Source organism: Microcaecilia unicolor, chromosome 13 (genome assembly GCF_901765095.1).
Source record: "Microcaecilia unicolor chromosome 13, aMicUni1.1, whole genome shotgun sequence".
In the NCBI taxonomy this organism is placed as follows: domain Eukaryota; kingdom Metazoa; phylum Chordata; class Amphibia; order Gymnophiona; family Siphonopidae; genus Microcaecilia; species Microcaecilia unicolor.
This window is the reverse complement of record NC_044043.1, coordinates 50628956-50652572: the sequence shown is the minus strand read 5'-3', so window position 1 is coordinate 50652572 and position 23617 is coordinate 50628956. Positions and strand designations below refer to the sequence as shown.

General features: G+C 42.4%; 1 protein-coding gene across 1 annotated transcript in view; it reads right to left on the bottom strand.

Moving 5' to 3' along the window:
- The window catches only part of TRIM37 (tripartite motif containing 37), a 262079-nt gene that overhangs the window by 175726 nt on the left and 62736 nt on the right, over positions 1 to 23617 (bottom strand). The window contains exons 9-13 of the mRNA XM_030222400.1: positions 16300 to 16367; positions 7767 to 7891; positions 6337 to 6387; positions 5463 to 5544; positions 2193 to 2269 (exon numbers count right to left, since the gene is read on the bottom strand). Of these exons, the coding sequence (XP_030078260.1) occupies positions 2193 to 2269; positions 5463 to 5544; positions 6337 to 6387; positions 7767 to 7891; positions 16300 to 16367 (403 nt within the window). The remainder of the gene's footprint in view (positions 1 to 2192; positions 2270 to 5462; positions 5545 to 6336; positions 6388 to 7766; positions 7892 to 16299; positions 16368 to 23617) is intronic.

Sequence of the window (23617 nt, the reverse complement as noted above, 5' to 3'; positions counted from 1 at the left end):
GCAGGAGACGCAATTTAGGATACTGCATGATTCGTACATCTCAAAAAGCAAGGGGAGGGCTATGGCACTTTGGGACACAGACCTATGTGATAAGTTTGTGGTGGGAAGGGGCACAACAGTTCATCACTTCTTAGAGTGTATTAAATTGCAAACTTTCTGGACTGAAGTTTTAGATGTCATTGAAAAGATAGTGGGCATTCAGTGCGAATGGTCCTACGCAACCCTGCTTCTGGGGTTGGGTGGGGCTCTGGACGCTCAAGGACTGTTACAGCACCAGCAAAGATTTGTACTAGTAGCACTGATGCAGGCACGAAAGGTAATTCTTCATCGCTGGGTGGGCAGCGACCCCCTGTCCACGGCTAAGTGGAGAGCCAGTATGATCCAAATGGTTATGTGGGAGCTCCACCGCGCACAACATCCCATGAGACTCTCTTCCTCAAGATATAAGGATGTTTGAACACTAGCAAAAACCTATTTACAAGGACAATCAGTGGTCGCCCCAGTGAGCACAGAGGGGTGGGGGGTACAATAATAAAAAGAAATGAATGGCGCATATATTTTTGGGAATCTGTTATTGATACTGCATCATTGTCTCATTACCACCTTGAAAGGAACGTTTAATGACACAGTTTTTGAGAGTTGCTGAGCACGTCACAAGTGCTTGACTATTATGTTGTGCCATTCTTCCATAAAGATATTTAAAAAAAAAAAAGAAAATCGTAACCAGCTACTGCTGCCACACCCAAAGCTAGGCCATGCAGCTTTCTCCATGGGGACTCAGAGGAAGATCATAAACTAAGATCCCAGTGGGGGAGGGAGAGGGCAGGGGTCAGAGAAAGAGTAAATGACTCTTGCTGGGGAGGAAAGTTGAAACAAAAGTAGTAAATAGAGGTCCACAAATTTTGCTCAATGCCCAATAAAGTGTTAATCCACCTTAACTCTTTTGGTGTCCTCTTTTACCTGTTGGGCATCTCCTGGCTGTGCAGAGCGTCCAACTTCTCCTCAATATCTAGTATATCACCTCTATGATGCACCCAAACCCTTTAAGACATACAATTCAAATCTAGCTCTACTATAGCAGGTCATACATTTCCCCCCTCATTCTATAACCTTAGCGCCTAAATGTAAGTGCCATTTGCACACAAAGATTACAGAATACTAGCACTTATATGTGTGAATGTGACATTCATATGCTTAAATTACCCAATACTTTGTGGCCTCAAGTATAAGACCACCTACGCATCCACCTTCTCCTATATTAGCGCTCATTTGTGGAATGGTCTACCTAAATTGGTCAAACTTACCCGATCACCCGACCTTCAAAAAGCGCCTCAAGACCTTTTTATTTGGAAATGCTTATGCTCCAAACCCGCCTGGCATCTCTTACTTCTGAACTGTAACTGTCATAGCGGCATTTTGATCACCACTACTCTTTCTCCTTTTCCCTCCTTTGCTATTACCCTTTCTCTCTTTCACTCCTTTGAAATTGATCGTTTGTTTGCTGAATTGTTGTATGTTTTTGTAAACTGTTGTAAGCCACATTGAGTCTGCCCGTGGGTGGGAAAATTGTGGGATATAAATGCTATAAATAAATATTTTGTGCACTCTAAGTGCTATTCTGCAAACTGTACACACAATGGGCATATTGTGTATTTGCAAGGGAATGTATATGTGGGGTAGGGCAAGAGTGGGTCACACATTTACGCAACTTAAAGAATACTATAAATTACATGCTAAAGTGCAATATTTAGGTGCGCATATTTACACCTACTATAAACCTGGTGTATTCGTCTAAATGTTGGCACATAATGCCAACTTATGTTCTATTCTACAATGGCATCTGGGCACCCAGATGCAGTTATAAAAACAGCACTTAGCACTCAGAATTTTGCATATATTTTGGCACACTATACTGAATTATCTGTGCGCGCCAAGCTACAAGGACTCAAATAAGTCTCTTTAGCAGCTGCAAACCCATAACTAGTAGTGATATGCTTGAAATGAGAACAATAAAAAATGACCTAAAACAAGCTTTTACTGACCAAAAATACAGGGTTTAAAACATTCTTAAAACAGAAGAAATCCCTTTTCCTTATTTTGAAGCAATCTACACGAGAACAGTAGCACCCAGACAACTAAAGGGAAACCCACATCTTAGCTCCCTATATTAGCAGAGTTAAGCAATTCCATACTTTGATGTTTCTGGAAGTCCAGCAGAAAGTTCAAGAAATACAGATAGATAATAACCACGCACCACTCCATTTCCATCCTGAAAGGAAGAAGAAAATTAACAAATGAATTCATTTAGTGTAAGTCGCTAGGGTGGATAGTGCCATTGTAAATAATATCTAGAAATCAACACTTGCAATATTAAAAATAGAGACACTGGATTTCTGTCAGAGCTCATGTCTGAAATACACTGAAACAGTAGTGAAGTCAATCCATTTTACAAGATCAGATAAGTATCAAAGAGATAAGGTAGTTTAGCTCAAACTACTGTATCTCTTTGGTACGTATCTGATCTTGTAAAATGGATTGACTTCACTACTGTACCAGCATATGCGATCTCAATGCCAACCTGCAATTAAAATAACCTTGACATGCGCACGAGTCTCCTACAATGCAGACCAATCAACTTTCTTGTAAAGTCTCTTCAGTGACACTACATGATTGGTCTGCATTGTAGGAGGGTTGTGCGCATGTCAAGGTATCTTAACTGGATGTTGGTGTTAGTGAATGCTAACAGTGCCATTTTGAAGCAGAGGATCTTTCTTGCCAATGAGCCAGTTTTGAGGTGTTCAAAAAAGTCTAAGAGAATTTTTCAGAAATTAATTAATTTGGTCACTTTTGGTTTTCTGAGCACATTTAATACATGTACAGAGGTACTTTCTGTATATAAGTTTGTTTGCATGATAACACTTATTAAAGATTCATGCTCTGAATATATTGGTAGAAGAGTAAAGTCATTACATTCAGGATTATAATTCAATATTTCAATAATTCTTCCAGTTTTTGATTTTATTAATTTTAACCTCAAAAATGTTGATTTAGTCAGATTGGATATCTAATTTTGTCCCATTCCATCCTTTTCATACTTAATGACCTGTTCTGAAACTACTGTATATACTTGCCTATAAACTGCCCCCAAGTATAGGTCACTTCCTACTTTCCCCCTTAGTTTCTGTGTCTCTGGGATGAATCACATATACGTTGCTAAATCCCTTTCCATGCTTACTCACCTACACCAGTTCCAGCATCTTCCCTTTGCTATCTCGCCACAACAGCTGCAAAGATAGCATCTCCCCTCCCTTCCCCATGCCGGTGCTTGCAGCGATCCCTGACCCCAAAAGCTGTAGTTTTTTTTCGAACTGGCGAAGGGCCTTTCCCTACACACCTGCACTCAGGCACATTTCCAGGTCTTGAACTTCCTGTCAGGCAGAGGACACAACCCAGCAGTGCACCTGAGAGTATGGGCCTATAGAGGAAGGCCCAGCACCAGCGCTGAAATGGCTGTACAGGATGAAGAATAGATATCACTGAAAGTGCCAGCATGGAGAAGAGAGGGGAGAATGCTAACCATGCAGCTGCTATGGTGGGAGAGGAAGAGATCACAGGGCTTGATAGGGAAGGGAAGTTGGGGTTGGGATTCTGGAACCAGCATGGGTGGGTAGGGTGGTGGAAAGACAAGACAGTAGAGCTTTAAAGTTTAAAAACGCTATGAAATCATACACAAGCATATACAGTAACTTTGGAAATTAGTTAATTAATGGCTTTTTATGCAGTAATTATGAGGGCTGTTGTGGGTTTAGTTCATTACGCATCAAGGGGATTTGGTTGTTTTAGGCTAGGTTATTTTTCTTCTAATTATGGGGGCTGGAGTTGGGTATTTATTATTTTTGTACTATACCCAGTGCATTTTACCTAATGAAAAAGGTGCCAGTACTCAAATGCCAGGCCACCCTTCGGGGGTGGTGTGATCACTGAGGGACCCTCCCCACAATAGCCAGGCCCCCTGCAACCAGTCACAGAATATATGACAATGCAGAATTGGTATGTAGAGCCTGAGGTTTTTCATTAAAACATGGGGACCAGGGGTCAATTCTAGCAGACAATGGAAAAGGTGCAGGTACTCAGTACCCCCAAGTACCCCCTCAAAAAAAACCCTGACTATACCTTACATCACACAAAGCTGTGTAATAAAATGCAACTAACAAATAAATAAATAAAATTACCTTATCTAGCTGGTGTAATCTTACTCTTTCTTCACTGCTTCTATCCAAAGATAACTAGATACAATCCCTATCCTATACCACCTGCCTGCTAGTGGAGGAGTATTGGGCAATCAAGCCATTGTGACATCACTGATGAGGTTGGCTCTTATTGGTAGAATGAGTAGAGGAGTAGCCTAGTGGTTAGTGCAGTGGACTTTGATCCTGGGGAACTGAGTTCGATTCCCACTGCAGCTCCTTGTGACTCTGGGCAAGTCACTTAACCTTCCATTGCCCCTGGCAAAAACCTCAAAAAGGTGGTATATCAAGTACCATTTCCCTAAAATCCAGACAGGGTACACAAAAGCGACAAACTATAGAAGAATCACAGTATTCTCACCTCTCTCCTCTTCTTGGCTCTAGAGATGTGCAGCAATGTCCCAAAAGTCACTACTCTGAACCAAGATCCTCAGGCCCAGCACTCCAAGTAGAGGGGGGACCATTGAGTCCAACTAGATTAATTGATGATTCCAAAGGCCTCCTCTCCCTTACTGATATAGTGCTGTTTCCACAATACTCAGCTACCCAGCAGAGAGAACTAACATGCACACGGTGTGCCACTGCACTGAGCTGCTGAAACACTGGACCCATTCACCAATGACGGCTAGACAATGTTTTAATTTAGCAAGACAAATGGTCATTTATTTATTCAATTTGATTACCCATAATTCCTTATATACATCAAAGAGGGGGGTACGGTACCATAATATGGAAACTAAATATACAGTAAAAACATGACCACAAGTGCCACACATGATACACATTCATTCTAACTCACTTTTATTTCACAGTAGAAACATTTAAATTTTTCATTTGTAATACATATTTTGGCAAACAAATCAATTCTTCCCTCAAAATAAATTCACTCACTTTATAAAAATATTTTTGTAGGAGAAAGTTGTGGTTTTACTTAAAACTATTGCTACTTTAGGACAAGGTATCAACAGCAATCAGTCACAGTAACACAGTAAATGATGGTAGATAAAGACCAATGTAATCCATCCAGTCTGCCCAGTAAAGTGGTTAGAGCAGTAACAGCCACTCTGTACAGGCTAACTTCCCATTACTTATGTTTAAATCAATTTTAAAATACTCAATAAATGGAAAAGATTGTAATTATGTGGCAAAATCAAAACAATCACCTATGATCAGATTGATTTGCAAACAGAAATAAAACTCCAAAAGCAAACTCACTGGATAAACCTTTAATCTCCAGCAAAGCCCAGAAATGTGAAGAGGGGGACTGTATACAGGGTCAGCCCGCTGACGCAGAGTACTGCAGAACCCCAAAAACAAAACAAAACAAAACAGTTACATGATCAGAAAGAAAGATATTTAATTTACCAAGTACATTGCCAGTTTACAGATGCAGGACATATTTGTAACTACAGATGGACTTTGAATTTAATTTATTAATTGACATCAATGAGATAAGTTGCTGTTAAATGCAGAACAAAAATTAAGGTTCAAACTGATGGCAAAAAATTCTAACCAATAAAGAAAACTAACAGTCAACACAATGGCCGCAGGAGTTAGCTACCACCAAAAATAAATAAATGATTGTAAGAGGACCCTCACCCAAAATATATTGGTTCAATGGTCTATCGAAAATCCACAAAAATGTTTAGACTGTGGACATCACTTGATCTTCTTTCCCCTAACCAACTTAATGTTCATATAAATATACCCCCGGAATTCAGTCATTGTCTGCGAGCGCTTTGCTGCCTGCTACCAGCGTTATTCCTGGATATTCAATACAAAGCTACATTTCTTGTGGACATTTTCAACATAGACCAAGTTCCCTTCCTTAATTTTTATCTGGCATGATTTTCAGTTTCTTGTGTTTATAAAGCCAAGTGACCAATTAGAGTGGCTGACTTAGTTAGCCTGGCCTGCAATACATTGCTCAAAATTAAAATAGAATTTAATGATTTTGTGAAGAGTATAAAGAACTGTAATAATTTTCTCAGTTAAGGATTCTTTAGCTAAAGATCTAGTTACTAAAACACACAAATTTCTTTATAAGAACACCAATGATGGTAACATCTAGAAAGTCATCTTTTCCTACCTGAAGTTCTCCAAGACAAAGGCAGTTGAGTCATAGGCTGGTACTAGTTCACTGTAAATGAAGAAAAAGGGTACATGGGTCCGACAGTCAAGCAAGTACACATTTATGAAGCAAAATAATACAAGAACATGTTAAAAACCCTGTAGATGTATAATGTCTCTAAACCTAATTATGTTTATTTTGACCCAAAGAAACTGCAGGAATTTATTAATTCTAAGGAGGGAGTGAGGTCCCCTTAGTTGCATCCACTAATTAAGTAATGCTATATTTTGGCTGCGGGTGTTTGTTTGCTCCTTACTGCTCCACTGATTAAGACGTGTTTCCCTATTATCTTTACTTCTGTTTTCCTAGTATCTGGATCAAATATTTGTGGACAAAGTTGATGGAGAGATTTCCGCTAGTATATTTGTTTTCTTTATTACTTAGTGCTGATATTGCTATTACATTTATGTTTATTATGTGAATGTAATATTAAAATTCATAAATAAAAAGTAAAAAAAAAAACAAAAAAGAACATGTTAAAAACAATGTATTTGTTCCTTTAACAATTAGATATCTCCAAAATAAATTTGACATCACAAAACCAAAACATCAAGTTACACAGTTAAGTCTCCTCAGCACCAAGTATTTTCAAATTGCTTTGCACACACATTTTGTCACAAATTAACTGAAATCTAATATGTGAAAAAGAATGATTTAAATTTAAGAAAATAGCAATGATTAATACATCTAATTAAATAAACTACCATCATTGGGATTTTCACACTCTCCAAAACCCATCGTTATTAAAAATCAAAATATTTTTACTCAGAAGGATGCAAAAGTTACAATTACTCATAACAGCATGAAATAAATGTACACTGTTCTGTATTTATACTGCAACTTCAAATTCTGGTAAACATTATGTACAAAAAGATGCTTTCCACAAATTACATGCCATAGCCTCATCCCAAGTAGCTTGGTAAAGACAGGGTGTTCTTGACAAAAAATGCCTAAGTACACATGTGTTGCCATACTGGGACAGACCAAAGGCCCATCAAGTCCAGCGTCCTGTTTCCAACAGTGGCCAATCCAGGTTACCTGGCCAGATTCCAAAACAGTACAATACATTTTATGCTGCTTATCCTAGAAATAAGCAGTGGATTTTCCCCAAGTCCACCTTACTAATGGCTACTAATCTAGAAAAAAAAGAAAAGTTTCTCTTCTTCCTATATAAATATGATATGCAACACACACACACACACATACACATACAAACAGTTCAAATATATTCTAAACTGAAGAATGAAGATACAACCTGAAATAGCGTCACATCACATTCTAAAGGATTATTTTAAAATTGCAGAAAATTTATCACAGTGAGGTTCATGAAACAGCACAGTTACTGCTTGGACTACTTTTATTTATAAATCAGTAAATTAGTTTTGTACCTGGTAAAATCAGGAGGGACCGGTGTAGTGACAAAGGATGCCATTGGTTTCCTGTGAACTTGCTGAAACATCAGCAGGATCTCAGAGCTCTTAGCTATTAGCTCGCTCTTACTGCACGAACGTACCTGCAGAGAACAACCACCTCAGATACAGTTCTGTTCCCTTAAACAAGTACGAATACTGTAGCAAACAACAAAAGCCATGATTTCCCACAATAGAACAAGAGGACTTTCAGGGGCTAGTCCAATAGCAGCACTTTGTAGGGATACACATATTTAAGCTTCTTTAAAATAAGATGACAAAACAAAATAGATGAGCACAAAAATGTCTGAAGGTTCAAACCAGCTTAATCAACTGTCTTAAATAAAAAAATCTGAAGTGGATTCAATCTGGCTCTCCTTAAAATGTGTAGATTTCATCAGATTCCAGAGTTCCTTTCTGTACATAACATTAGATGTGCCCTATCAGAAAGCAGGTACTTAATTAATTTATGGACAAACTTGGATCAGAATTTATTGTGAGAATAAATTAGTAAACTACTTTCCTAATAAAGATCAACCCAAGCCTTATGTGTATCATTAATGCCTAGGTCCCCTGAACTTGTCACACCCTGGAGATAGGGGTTTACATATTGCACCCAAATCTAACTCACGCACCTCAAGGAAATCTTGCCTGACCAATTTACTTCAATTCTTTGAAGGAGTAAACAAACATGTGGACAAAGGGGAGCCGGTTGATATCGTGTATCTGGATTTTCAAAAGGCGTTTGACAAGGTACCTCATGAAAGGCTACAGAGGAAATTGGAAGGTCATGGGATAGGAGGAAATGTCCTATTGTGGATTAAAAACTGGTTGAAGGATAGAAAACAGAGAGTGAGGTTAAATGGGCAGTATTCACAATGGAGAAGGGTAGTTAGTGGGGTTCCTCAGGGGTCTGTGCTAAAACCGCTGTTTTTTAATATATTTATAAATGATTTAGAGATGAGAGTAACTAGCGAGGTAATTAAATTTGCTGATGACACAAAGTTATTCAAAGTCGTTAACTTGCGACAGGATTGTGAAAAATTACAGAAGGACCTTACGAGACTGGGAGACTGGGCGGCTAAATGGCAGATGACGTTTAATGTGAGCAAGTGCAAGGTGATGCATGTGGGAAAAAAGAACCCGAATTATAGCTACGTCATGCAAGGGTCCATGTTAGGAGTTATGGACCAAGAAAGGGATCTGGGTGTCGTCGTCGATAATACACTGAAACCTTCTGCTCAGTGTGCTGCTGCAGCTAGGAAAGCAAATACAATGTTGGGTATTATTAGGAAAGGTATGGAAAACAGGTGTAAGGATGTTATAATGCCATTTAGGCGTATTTTCAAAGCACTTAGCCTTACAAAGTTCCATAGTAACCTATGGAACTTTGTAAGGCTAAGTGCTTTGAAAATACACCTAAATGGCATTATAAGTGCATTATAAGTGCTTTGAAAATGAGCCCCATTGTATCACTCCATGCTGTGACCGCACCTTGAGTATTGTGTTCAATACTGGTCGCCGCATCTCAAGAAAGATATAGTAGAATTGGAAAAGGTGCAGCGAAGGGCGACTAAAATGGTAGCGGGGATGGGATGACTTCCCTATGAAGAAAGACTAAGGAGGCTAGGGCTTTTCAGCTTGGAGAAGAGATGGCTGAGGGGAAACATGATAGAGGTATATAAAATAATAAGTGGAGTGGAACAGGTGGATGTGAAGCATCTGTTAACGCTTTCCAAAAAGACTAGGACTAGGGGGCATGCGATGAAACTACAGTGTTGTAAATTTAAAACAAATCAGAGAAAAGTTTTCTTCACCCAACGCATAATAAAACTCTTGAATTCGTTGCCAGAGAACGTGGTGAAGGCGGTTAGCTTAGCAGAGTTTAAAAAGGGGTTAGACGGTTTCCTAAAGAACAAGTCCATAAACCACTACTAAATGGACTTGGGAAAAATCCACAATTCCAAAAATAACATGTATAGAATGTTTGTATATTTGGGAAGCTCGCCAGGTGCCCTTGGCCTGGATTGGCCGTTGTCGTGGTCAGGATGCTGGGCTCGATGGACCCTTGGCCTTTTCCCAGTGTGGCATTACTTATGTACTTATGTAAACACAAGAGTTTGACTCATTTATTTCACAAGGAAGTTTCTGAATGCCAACTTTTGGATTCTTACTAATGAAACTGTTATAATAGCTCTCCCCATCCCAGTAGTAGTTCACCAACATTTATGTAGAAAAGTGACTGCACGAAAAATTAGGATAGATACCTTGAGGCAATAAAAGAAAAAACAAACCACGTCTTCTACAAACATGAGGACAAAAGGAAATAAGAGTGCAGTGGCAGCTTCTTGTTCATGGTAATTAGAATAGGACAAGCCTGTAACTAGAAAATTATGCTTCTCATGCTGGTCATTCCCCTTGTCCTACTGGTGAAGACCTGAAATCTGCTGGTTAAAATAATGAACTGGGTACCGGGAGGACATCTTGCATATTCCTGCATACTCCCCATGAGATCTTGTGGTTCTCTGGTTCTATACTCAACTGGCATCAGTTGACTATACTGATCTTGCATTGCACTGCCTTACCTCACTGTATCTCTACTTTTTTTGAACTGTAATTGTGTCCTAATTGAACAGTACTTGGCCTTTCTTTCTGTACTTGTTAGGTTTGGCTATCATAGGGGCAGAGTGTGAAAGTCAAAGCTATCATGTTAAGTATCATGAGTAATTTGGAGGAAGTGCCGTCACGGAGCGGGATGGCAGCTTGAACGCGGAGCTCCGTTGGGGTGCTATTGGAAGTGAGCAAATCCCGTAGATTTGAGCAGCATCTCGAAGCTTGGATCGCAGGGGAGAGGTCCCAGAGCTATGCCGCCGAAGAAGGGGCTGGAGCAATTCCGTTTCACGATGGAACAAAGAAAAAAAACGCCGGCGGTCTCGGCGGGGCCAGATTGGAACGAGTCCAAGATGGCAGCAATTCCAGCTGTAGCCGAGGAGCATGCTGAGGAAGGACTGGAGGACTCTGGCGAGATTACTAAATCGGATATGGTGGGTTGGTTTCAGGACTTGAAGGCCGATCTGGAGGGGGTCCGAAAGGATGTCCAAAACGCCCTGAGAGAAATTAGGGCTGAAATCCGCGACCTGAGAATGCAGGTGGAGGAGGGGATGGAGACTCTTAAGCACGACATGGGAAAACTCCATAAAGTAGTGAAGGCTGACACGGTGGAAGTGCAACAACTAAAGGAGCAGTTGGAAGATCTAGAGAATAGGTCGCGCTGAAATAATTTGAGATTTAAAGGAATCCCAGACTTGGATATGTTCAGCAACTGTGAAGCAGTGATTCGAGAGCTGTGTGGGCACATATTGAATTCCGAGGAAGGGGATCAATTACCGGACCTCCACATCCAGAGAACGCACAGAGTGGCTGGCCCGCAGCGAGATTCCAAACCAAGGGACATTGTAGTGAGTTTCACTGATTTTCCCACAAAGGAGCAGATATTGTCTAAAGCGAGGCAGCAAAAAGAGATTCTTTGGAAGAACTACAAGATTGGAGTGTTTCAAGATCTGGCATGGACTAATTTACAAAAGCGTCAATCCTTTAGAGAAGTCATGATATTCATGAGGTCAAGGGGGATCCGCTACAGGTGGCTATTCCCCTTTGTGGCTAACAGTGGATGGGAAGTCACGCAAAGTAAAGACCCCGGGTGACGCATGGTCACTATTGCAATCTTTGGGGTGTAGAGGTGTTCCAGTACAGACGGAGTTACTGGAGACCGCCAAGGAACCCAAAGCGGATTCAGCATGGCAGACGGTGGTGGATCGGGGAAAGAAACCTGATAAGCAGGCTTCCTGAAGGAAAACAGACTTAAGTGGACTGAGACAGATTGATTAATTCGCTGAGGACATTATGCGGATAAGCAACCATTTCAGGGGGTGCTATGCATAGCGGGTCAGGTGGGGAGAGGGGAGGGTAGGCATGGGACCCTAGTGAGAGTGGAGAGCATGGGAGCATGTTGGAACATTGTGAGGGGTGAGCTGAGAGATTGAATTGGAGGGATTTTGGGTGTGGGAAATATCATTGTGTGGGTCTGGGGGTGGAAGGGTGGAGGGATGCTAGACAGGAGGGCTACGGTTAAGTGAATGTAGCGGATGTGGGGGAGTGTAGGGTGACGGGAGGGCAGGGGATGGATTGTTGTGAGGCCAAAGCATGGGAGAGTGCGTTTATTCCTCGTTGGATGGCTGATCTACTGATAGAGAGATCGGCTAAAGGGAGAGGGAGGGTTGGGGAGGAAGGGGGAGGGACTGTGGATATGTTAAAGCAGGGGAGAGTGGGTTTGGAGCAGGGGGAGGGACGAGGATTGGCCGGGGGAGGGGACAGAGGGATGGGGGGGGGGAGGGGACAGAGGCCTTACTGGTGGGTACATGGAATGTGAACAGGCTCAATAATCAGGGGAAGCGCAATAGAGTATTTAAGGAGTTGTGAAGGCTGAAGTGGGACATAACGTTTTTACAAGAAACACACTTAAGACCAAGAGATAGTCACATGCTGCGTCGTAGACCTTTTCGGGAAGTGGAGGTACATCAGGGAGAAGGACCAAAGAGGATGGAGGGAGTGGCCATATTGATAAGACAAAATTGTGGGATTGTGATTAAAAAGGTGTTTCGAGATACTAGTGGGCACTGTGTGGCCCTTAGAGGGTGGTTGCAGGGCAAGGAGCTGACACTGATCAATATTTATGTACTGAATGTGGGGCAGAATAAATTCTTTCAAACATTAAAAGAACAGATTCTGGGATTTGTGGGAGGGCAGGTAGTGGTAGGGGGGGATTTTAATCTTGCCCCGGATGCAAGGTTAGACCATTCGACAGGAGGAGGGCAGCAGAGTGGTCCTGGGTGGAAGGCATTGTTGTACTTTATGAAGGGGTTGGAAGTGGTGGATTGTTGGAGGTTGCTACATGGGGTGCAGCGGAATTACACCTTTTACTCGCATGCAGCGCACACCTAATCCCGTATAGATGGGTTGTGGGTGCATCGTAATGGATGGCATATGGTGGAGGCGGCTGAGATAGAGACAATTTGTGTTTCTGATCATGCGCCAATGTGGATTAAACTAACTGGGCTGGGTCATTGCAGGTGACAAGGAGTCTGGAGGCTCAATGAGTCACTGCTAGGCGATGAGAAAGTGAAGGAAGATATTAAGTTTAATATTCAAGAGTTCCGTCGCTTTAATGATAATGGGGAAGTAACTGACGGGGTGTTATGGGATGCGTTGAAGGTAGTGGTGAGGGGGCCCTTAAGTGGGGATCGCGCAAGAAAAGGGAAAAAGGACAACACTCGCTAACTTTGCATATGAGGTTATTACACTTAAAAAAGCTTCACAAACGAAACCCTACACCACAGATATGGGAAGACCTTAAACAAATGAGAGGGGAAATAGAACCATTGCAGATGGCAGACTTTGATTTCATGAGAACTAAGCTAAAGCAGCAATATTTTGAGTTTGCCAATAAATCAAGTGCAATGTTGGCCCGTTATTTACGGGCGAGGAGAGGGCGCTCCCTTATCCAAAAGTTGAAAGATGGTGGGGGAGGTTGGCACTATGCTGATTCAGATATTGGAAAATGCTTTGTGCAATATTACCAAGACTTATATAGTGCCTCTGAGGGTGCATCGACTGCAGATGTAGCTCGTTATTTGGATCAGGTTCCATTACAACGATTGGATGAAACTGAAAGGGCTCAGCTTGGGGAACCTATTAGACTAGGGGAGGTACAGGGGGTGATAAAAAGGCTTCCCAATGGTAAGGCCCCAAGATTAGATGGATACTCAGTGAGGTTTTACAAGTGTTTTGTGGAGGAGCTGGGAGATTTATTGGTGCGAGTGGGTAATGGCCTTTTTGGAGGGCAATGGGCTCCCGGTATCCATGACTGAGGCTGGGGTAACGGTCTTGCCTAAACCTAGGAAACAGCCCACTGTTGGTGGTTCATATAGACCTATTTCACTTCTGAATGTGGACGCAAAGATAGTGGCTAAGATCCTGGCTAACAGATTGGCTAGGGTACTGCCGAAATTGATTCATGTAGATCAATCTGGATTTATCCCAAAGAGGCAGGTTGGGGATAACATAAGGCGTACTCTTCATTTAATATGGGAGGCAGAAAGATCCCGGTCTAGTACAGCTATGTTAGCCATAGACGCAGAAAAGGCTTTTGACCGGGTCAGTTGGGGGTTTTTGTGAGCAGAGATGAATCGCATGGGCCTTGGAGATAATTTTAGTACCTGGCTGGCAGCCTTAGATGCAGATCCGAAGGCATGCCTTAATATTAATGGGAGATATACATCTTTTTTTTCCAATTGGTTGGGGGACTAGGCAGGAATATCCCTTGTCACCCCTTCTATTTGCACTGTACATAGAGCCGTTAGCAGAAATGATACGCCAATATCCAGATCTTCGGGGTATTAGGGTTGGGTGGCTGGAAAATCGTATTGCGCTGTTTGCGGATGATGTGCTACTTTATATGGTGGATCTGGAGCAGACGCTACCTATGGTGGATCCTTGGGGAATTTGAAAGATATGCTGGTTTAAAGGTTAATATGGATAAAAGTGAGCTATTGGGGATTTCTCTAACCCACATGGAAAAGAGTAGATTGAGAGCACTGTTTGCTTTCAAATGGGTCAAGAATCACATTCGATATTTGGGGATTCAGATTCCCAGGGATCTGAGAAGGGTGTATAATTTAAATTATGGGAGGATAATGAACCAAATTCGGGTGGAGTTATCCCGATGGAAGGGGTTGTGGCTTTCCTGGTGGGGGCGCATGGCAGTGGTGAAGATGAACGTGATGCCTAGATTGTTATTTTTGTTTCAGTCACTGCCAGTGGCGGTCCCAAGGCAGACACTTAAACAACTGCAGGGTTTTCTGTCACAGTTTATTTGGGAGGGCAGACAGACACGTTTGGCAGGTCGTGTATTGTGGGGGGCTCCTGACAGGGGGGGGGGGGCTCCAGCGGTGCCCAATATTGAGTGGTATTATTTTGCTGCCCAACTGCGGATGATTATAGACTGGGAGAGGGAGAAAACAAAGCCAGCTAAGTCAGGTGGAGCCCTCATAGGCCAATGAGTTCCTACTTGTGGACTACTGAAGGAGTGGGAGGGATTTTGGCTGGGATACAAAATCCGTTTGTGAGGCATCTGGTGGAACTGTGGGGAGAAGTGCGGAGGAAATGGGGCCAGATTGATAGGGTATCTACACTTGCGTCTTTGCGATGGGAGCCAAAATTTGGGGCTGGGAGAGAAAAAGGCCATATTTGTGTGGTGGGAACAAATGGGTATATTGAATTTCCGAGCTGTGCTGCAGGTGGGTAGGATGAAGAGTTTTGATATGCTGTGCTCCATGTATGGCCTGCCCGGGGAGATATTTTTTCCTATTTACAGATTCAACACTTTGTGGGGACACTGGGTTGGAGGGGGGAGAACACTCAAGAGGGTGCCCCGACCAATATCAGCGATATATAAATTTTTTAGGGGATGTGATCCCAGACCATTTGGTTTTCAGGGGGCCTGGGAAAAAGATTTAAATTGCCGTTTTTCTGATCAGGAGTGGGAAGTTATTTGTGGGGAGGTTCAGAAAGCTTCAGTATGTGTTTTGGTGCAGGAAAATGCATATAAAGTCTTATCCAAATGGTATTACACACCTGAGAGATTGAAGCAGATGTACCCTGGTACATCAGACATACGCTAGAGGTGTAAATCCCAGCTGGGTTCTTTATTACATATATGGTGGACCTGCCCAAGAGTGGTTCCCTTCAGGCAAGCCGTTATGAAAGCGTTAGTAATATTGATTGAATCATCATTGGTGTGTAGTCGTGGTATGCCTCTTGGGTTTGTATAACGAGCGGGATTCTTGGGAGGAGAGCAAATGGCTGCGATGGGGGTTGGCAGTAGCCAAGTGCCTTATAGCACAGCATTGGAAGAAGGTAGACCCCCCCCCCCCCCCGACATTGGGTGATTGGAAATGCAAATTGGGTCAGTTAATACAAATGGAGCGCCTTACGGCTTATCGCAGGGAGGGGGTTCTGTGACATAAGGGTGGGTGGGCTCGATTCCAACAACGATTACTACGCATTTAGGATGATGGAGAATTAGAGGATGTTGAATGGCTTGGAGGGGGAGGGTTACGGGGGGAAGGGGGGGAGAGAGCGTGCCTCAAATAACCAAGGGGCATTCTCAAGTTATGACGGGGCCGGAAGAGGTTGGAGGGTTGGGAGGGGGGGGGTGGCGCTTATTATTGGTGCACAGTCTATATGGGGTGGGGAAGTTGTTTAAGGGACTAATTATATAACAAATAATGTAGAGAGGAGTTTAACTAGCTGATAAGCTTCAGTGTGCTGTATTAATCTAGAAATTGTTAGCCCCTGTGTGGGCATGAATGTGCTCTTTCTGAAAGTTGACTGTTACAAAATTATTATAATAAAAATTTAAAGTGGAAAAAAAAAAGTATCATGAGTAATTCACCTGATGTTCCACTTCCTGTAACAGGGATTCTAGCAGCTCAGTTTCTCGTGTCAGTGAAGTCTTTTGACCTAAAAGCAAAAGCAGTAGTCTCAGATTTATGAACTGCATGCCCCAAAGACCATTACAAATATTAGTAAAATGAAAGGAAGGATAGGTATTCATGCATCAAGGAAACTTCTTTAGGAAAGCAGGTTCACAGCTCATATCATGACAGTCATCATTTGGGATCAATAACATGAAGAATCATCTGGTAATATACTGATTTGATTTCAAGTGTTACGCTGTTCCCCTCAAGCCTAATATCCAATACATCAGTGGTTCTCAAACCTGTACTGGGGGACCACCAACCAGTTGGGTTTTCAGGATATCCCTAATGAATTAGCACAGGATTATTATATGCTAACAATATTACACTGTATTGTTAATAATCATTGAATCATCTTTTATTCATATCAGATACAACTTTAATAAACATTAGTACAAACTTTCTTGAAATTTGTAACATTAAAATCCAGCTTGATAGGTGTCGCAACTAGAGTTAGCACTGCCTCATGAGATAATAAAAATACCATTTTTGCATATAAAGTCAGCTCAAAGTAAAGGATCTCATTGACGACCTAACACTTAAAAGTTCCTCTCGGTGACTAGCAATTCGCAAATGTCCATCCTGAAGAAAAGTTGGTACAGCTATCACCATTAGTGATTTTCTGATTTTGTCTTGGTTCCACTGCCAAAAAGTCCTCGATTCGACTTATGATAGTATTGTTGAAACTTACAATATCACTAGGTGAGGCAAAGGACACCTCATACTGGACACCGCTCAATGCTGTTCACAATCCAAAATGAACTACATTAGTCTCAACAGAGAGTCTGTGGAAAACACATCTTTAATACAATGCTTTTTTCCATTGACAAGTAGGATTGAATCAGGCACACAAAAGGTGACTCCCGAGCTTAGGCCTGCTCATTTTCATATTGCATTAGTCTTTAGAGCCTTCATAGTCAATGCATGAGTTGTTAGCTCACAGAAAAAGACTAGTCAGCACTGCTTGACAAAAGGCACTTGTTTTCCTGAGTTTTGGTCCAAAAAATAATGGGCAGTAAAATTATGAAGGGAAGACTAGGAAGCTGCTTTGCAGATAGCATCTAGTAAGGCACACTTTATGATAGACCCTGTCACTCTAATTTAACGAGCTTTGACTTTGAGTTAAGAAGAACAGCCACGTCTTCACAGAAGAATTGTATATAGGAAGCAAGCTAGTTTGCTAAAGCTCTTTTTGCAACCAGTATATCAGATCTATTAGGATCGATAGAGAGGAAACGTTTTGTACATTTTTTAAACAATTCAGTTCTTTTCAAGTAGTAGGCAAGAGCCCATTTACAGTCTGGAGGCCTTTTTCATGAGAGTTTGAATGGGGCTTTGGACAGAAGGTGGGAAGCAATATTTCTTCATTTAGGTGAAAAGGTGTCACCACTTTTGGCAGAAACTTGGGATGTGTCCAAAGAACAACCTTGTGATGATGGAATTACATGTAGCATTTGTACATTATCAATGCCTAACGTTCACTTACTCTCCTTGCTGCTTTTGTTAAGTGTTGCTGAGTACATGAACAGGAGTACTGAAGTGCAGTACAATGCTCTTCAATCACATTAACTGTCTCTTTCACTATTTCTCCAAAGTAAAGCGTGACTGCTAAACTGGAATGGACATCTTCATGCAAGACAGAAGATTACAACCATGCCAGGCATCTCTAGCTGTAATTGCTGAAGAAGAAATTATAGCCGAGATTTCAAAGGCACATAAACTGTTCCGTTAAGGAAATGCTGCACTCAACGGTCTCTGTTAGTATGGCAGCTAGCTGGGTTTGAGCTTGCTCAAAAAGAGTAGGTGAAAAAAACCCCATTAATTTTCTGAAAGATAATATACATGTACTAAATCACAAAGAGCCGATGGGCAGCAATCTGAGCAAAGTGCATTATTCCTTGAAACATTTTCTTTCCTAAATGATCTAACATATGAAAACCCTTTTTCTAGAGTAGTGTTTTAGTTATTTATTAGAATTTATTAACTGCCTTTATGAAGAGACTCACCCAAGCTGGTGTACAGCAGGTACAGATTAACATAAAACTTACAATTTTGTTAACTGCTTAACAAAAGTAAAATGACCAAACACAAGCATAGATTAATCAATGAAGTAAACCTGGAAATAGCAAACTGAAACCTAATAATAGGACTAACACAATACAGTGTTAGAAACATATGCATTTAACTGCACTGCAGAACAATCATAACAGAAATATGATAAATGTACAATACAAAACATACTGTAATAGAGAGCACGGAAGAACATTCAAACAACAGATATAATACAAGGTCAGCATAATACCAATGAAACACCCAACAGACACACCTTAGAACATGTTGTTCCTATAATACAATGAAAAATCTTACTATGCACCCAAGTTTAGATAGATGGGGACAAGATGGGTAGTACAGAGTTAATTGGAATAAATAGATAGGTGGCAAACTCAAGGCAAGTTATATATACAATTAAACAAAATGAGGAACTAGTCTAAATTACAGGGTGTGCAGCAAGGAGTCAGTGGATAGTCAGTCACCACATGTATAGTATTAAAAGCTTTGGAGAAGAGCCAGGCTTTACCTGCTTTCTGAAGAAGATGTAGTCTTGAGTTAGATGGAGCCCCTCTGGGAGTAGGTTCCAGAGGGTGGGAGCTACTCCTGAGAAAGCTCATTTGTGGGTATCACATTGTGTAATTTCTTTTGATGAGGGTACAGACAATGATGCTCCTTGAGAGGACCTTAGAGGGCTAACTTATTCTTTAAGTACTCTGGACCATTTTGTCAGAGGACCTTGAAAATCAGTTTTAAATTTTAGCCCTGTAAGGCAGTGTTTTCCAAGTTGGTTTTTTTTTTTGTTACATTTGTACCCCGTGCTTTCCCACTTATGGCAGGCTCAATGCGGCTTACATGGGGCAATGGAGGGTTAAGTGACTTGTCCAGAGTCACAAGGAGCTGTCTGTGCCTGAAGTGGGAATCGAACTCAGTTCCTCAGTTCCCCAGGACCAAAGTCCACCACCCTAACCACTAGGCCACTCGTCATGGAGTACCCCCTTGCCAGTCAGGTTTTCAGGATATCCAAAATGAATATGCATAAGAGATTTGAAATCAATGGAGGCAGTACATGCAAATCAATCTCATGCATATTCATTGTGGATATCCTGAAAACCTGACATGCAAGGTGGTACTTTCACCATCTTCATTCAACTGAAACAGCTCTTGCTAAAATCTCCAATGATCTGTTCCTGGCCAGATCCAAAGGTCTCTACTCTATCCTCATCCTTCTCGACCTGCTGCTTTTGACACTGTTGATCATTGCCTACTCCTTGATAAACTGTCTTAACTTAAATTTCAGAGCTCTGTTTTTTTCCTGGTTTGCTTCTCATCTCTCCCATCAGACTTTTAGTGTATATTCTGGTGGATCCTCTTCCATTTCTATCCCACTAGCAGTTGGTGTGCCTCAGGGATTTGTCTTGGGACCTCTTCTTTTCTCCATCTATACTTCTTCCCTTGGTGCTCTGATCTCATCCCATGGTTTTATGCTGATGACTCCCAGATCTACCTCTCCACACCAGAAATTTCAGCAGGAATCCAGGCCAAAGTATCAGCCTGCCTGTCTGACATTGCTGCCTGGATTTCTCACCACCAACTGAAACTAAACATGCCCAAGACTGAGCTTCTTATCTTTCCCACTAAACCCACCTCCCCTCTTCTTCCATTCTCCTTTGGATAACACTCTCATCCTCCCTGTCTCATCAGCTCGTAACCATGGGGTTAATCTTTGACTCCTCTCTCTCTTTCTCTGCACACATCCAACAGACTGCTAAAACCTGTCATTTCTTTCACTATATCACCACCAAAATTCATCCTTTCCTTTCTGAACACACTAACAAAACTCTTTATCACCTCTCACTTTGACTATTGCAACTTGCTTCTCACAGATCTCCACTAAGCCATCTCTCTCCCCTTCAATTTGTTCAAAATTCTGTTGCATGACTTATATTCCGTCAGTGTCGCTATACTCATATTAGCCCTCTCCTCAAATCACTTCACTGGCTCCCTATTCAGTTCTGCATACAGTTCAAACTCCTCTTATTGACCTATAAGTGCATTCACTCTGCAGCTCCTCAGTACCTCTCCACTCTTATCTTTCCCTTCATTACTCCATAGGAACTCCATTCATTGGGTAACTGTCTCATCTGTACCCTTTCTCCTCCACTGCCAACTCCAGATTCCATTCCTTTTTTCTTGCTGCACCATATGCCTGGAATAGCCAGTACATCAAACTCCATCTCTGGCAATCTTCAAATCTAGGCTGAAAGCCCACCTTTTTGATGCTGCTTTTAACTCCTAACCCCTATTCACTTGTACAGTACCAATATCTGTTTTATCATTCCCACCTTAGTAATTCCCTTATCTCTTATTTGTCCTGTTTGTCGGTCCTGATTAGACTGTAAGCTCTGTTGAGCAGGGACTGTCTCTTCGTGTTCAAGTGTACAGCACTGCCTACATCTAGTAGCACTATAGAAATGATAAGTAACAGTAGTAAGGTAGAGTAAGGGTGCGATATGGTCAAGAAGCTTGCACCTTCTATCAGTCATGCTATAGCATTCTGAATTAGATGGAGCTGGTGCAAACTCTTTGGTTTGACCATTGTATGGAACATTACAGTAGCCTAGTCGTGATGTTATCATGGCATTGACCACTGTAGCAAGACTTGTCTTTTCAATATATGGAGAGAGATTTTGTAGCTTTCTCAGGTGATAAGAATCAGAGTAAATGATGAATCTAGCAATATCCAGAGATTTCTGACCTGTGATTTTAGGGGCGACTTCATAATTTCCAAAAGGAATTTTGCAGTCAAGTACCTGTCGGCTTGTGTTACAAACCCATAGAATCTCCGTTTTGCTTGGGTTCACGCAGAGTTTATTGGGAGGCAGTAGCGTAGGAAGGGGGGGGGGGCGGTCCGCCCCGGGTGCACGCGCTGAGGGGGGTGTCGGCTCGCTGGTTCCCTGCTCCTTCTGCCCCGGAACAGGTTACTTCCTGTTCCGGGGCAGAGAAAGCAGGGAAGCAGCAGAGCCGACGCAGCTCCCAGTGATGTGCACTGGGGGCGGATCGGCCCTCCCGCCTGCCCCCCGCTGAAAGGTAGGGTGCGTTTGGGGGGGGGGGGTGCGCTCCGGAGGGGGGGGGGGTGCCATGCCCTGCACCCGGGGGGGGGGGGGGGGTGCAGCGGCGACCCGCCCCGGGTGTCAGGCACCCTCGCTACGGCACTGTTGGGAGGTTGGTTTTTTTTTTGCACATTTCCAAATTGCAGTTTACTCAAAGCTGTGAGTAGATCTGGTTCAATGGGTATGAGTAGTTGCACATCATCAGCATAGATATAGAATAGTGTGTGAAGCAGCTCAACCAAAGGCTTGAGGTAAATATTAAATAAAATAAGCAACATTATGCATCCCTGTGGTATCCCACAGTTCAGTGCTCAAGGTGATGATGCGAAGTTGCTGAACAGAACTAGCTGTTGTCTGACAGACAGTATTTAAACCATGTAAATACTATGCCATTGATGCCTGTTTCTGCCAGCCTCAAAAGTGCATTATGATTCACAGTGTCAAAGGATGCTGAAAAATCCAGCAACATTAGTATTGAGGCAGATCCCTGTATTTTTCTGCTTTTCTCATGGCTACTTCACCTACTACTGAAGAACATAAAAAAAGGACTTTATTAAGCATTGGAGCTGGATGGACTTTATATTTTGGAAAACAGGTTTAACATTACGTGAATTCTGCCATCTCAGTGCTGCTGGTCTTTGAACAGGCCATGAACAGGTACAGCAACAATAGTTCTGGGGACCTGAATATATTTTTGAAAGCCAACGACATCAGATCTTGGGTTTATTTCCTGCTAAAGCAGAAAGGGAACCTGTTCAGCCATCTTGTAGACAAATACTGGATATGAAATGTCTTCATATGGACATTCATTTATTGACAGTGGAGAAAGGTCAGACAGAATTCTTGCACAGCACTATTCCTCATTATCTGGATAGGGCAGCTGGACATCAAAAAGATCAAAGAAGCCTCTACAACAGATGGGAGCAAGTCCGGAGAAGAGGGAGGAAATGAATGCTTAGGCTCATGTTTGGACTCTGAAGTAAGTAACAGTGAGACAATGAGTTGTGAATGAGTATCTCTCCGTGCTGTGCAAAGCCAGAAGAGTGAGAAGGCTCCTTAGCCCATGGGGAAGGAATGTTAGATAGGTTCTTGAAATAACCCTTCACAAAATCTGCAAACATCTTTTGTAGAAAAAAATAGGAATGCTCTGGAAGCTGAAGAGACACCAAAGATGAACATTCATCAGCCACTGCAACCAACAGTAGCACAGATGGTGTGCACTGTTAGGCAAAGGACAGCACAGAGACAGATTAGTCTGCATTGCACTTGTCTTTTGCAATGTCAGGAGGTTCAACAGAAGAGGTGTCACTGCACTCCTGTTGTTACACAGAAAGCGAGTCTATGCACCTCCTCTTAACAGGAGTTTCTGCACTGGTATGTATATGCTTTATGAGTGCTTTGACTGGGGTTGATGAATGTGGTATTTCCAAAAGCAGTTGCGCTGTAACCCTAGAAACCTCATGAGGTATTCACTCTACTCTAAAGCGAATGCTACATACCTGTAGAAGGTATTCTCCGAGGACAGCAGGCTGATTGTTCTCACTGATGGGTGACGTCCACGGCAGCCCCTCCAATCGGAATCTTCACCAGCAAAGGCCTTTGCTAGCCCTCGCGCGCCGATGCGCGGCCGTCTTCCCGCCCGAAACCGGCTTGTGCCGGCCAGTCTCATGTGTAGCAAGACAAAGACAAGGGAAGACACAACTCCAAAGGGGAGGCGGGCGGGTTTGTGAGAACAATCAGCCTGCTGTCCTCGGAGAATACCTTCTACAGGTATGTAGCATTCGCTTTCCTCCGAGGACAAGCAGGCTGCTTGTTCTCACTGATGGGGTATCCCTAGCCCCCAGGCTCACTCAAAACAACAACCATGGTCAACTGGGCCTCGCAACGGCGAGGACATAACTGAGATTGACCTAAAAAATTTACCAACTAACTGAGAGTGGAGCCTGGAACAGAACAAACAGGGCCCTCGGGGGGTGGAGTTGGATCCTAAAGCCCAAACAGGTTCTGAAGAACAGACTGCCCGAACCGACTGTCGCATCGGGTATCCTGCTGCAGGCAGTAATGAGATGTG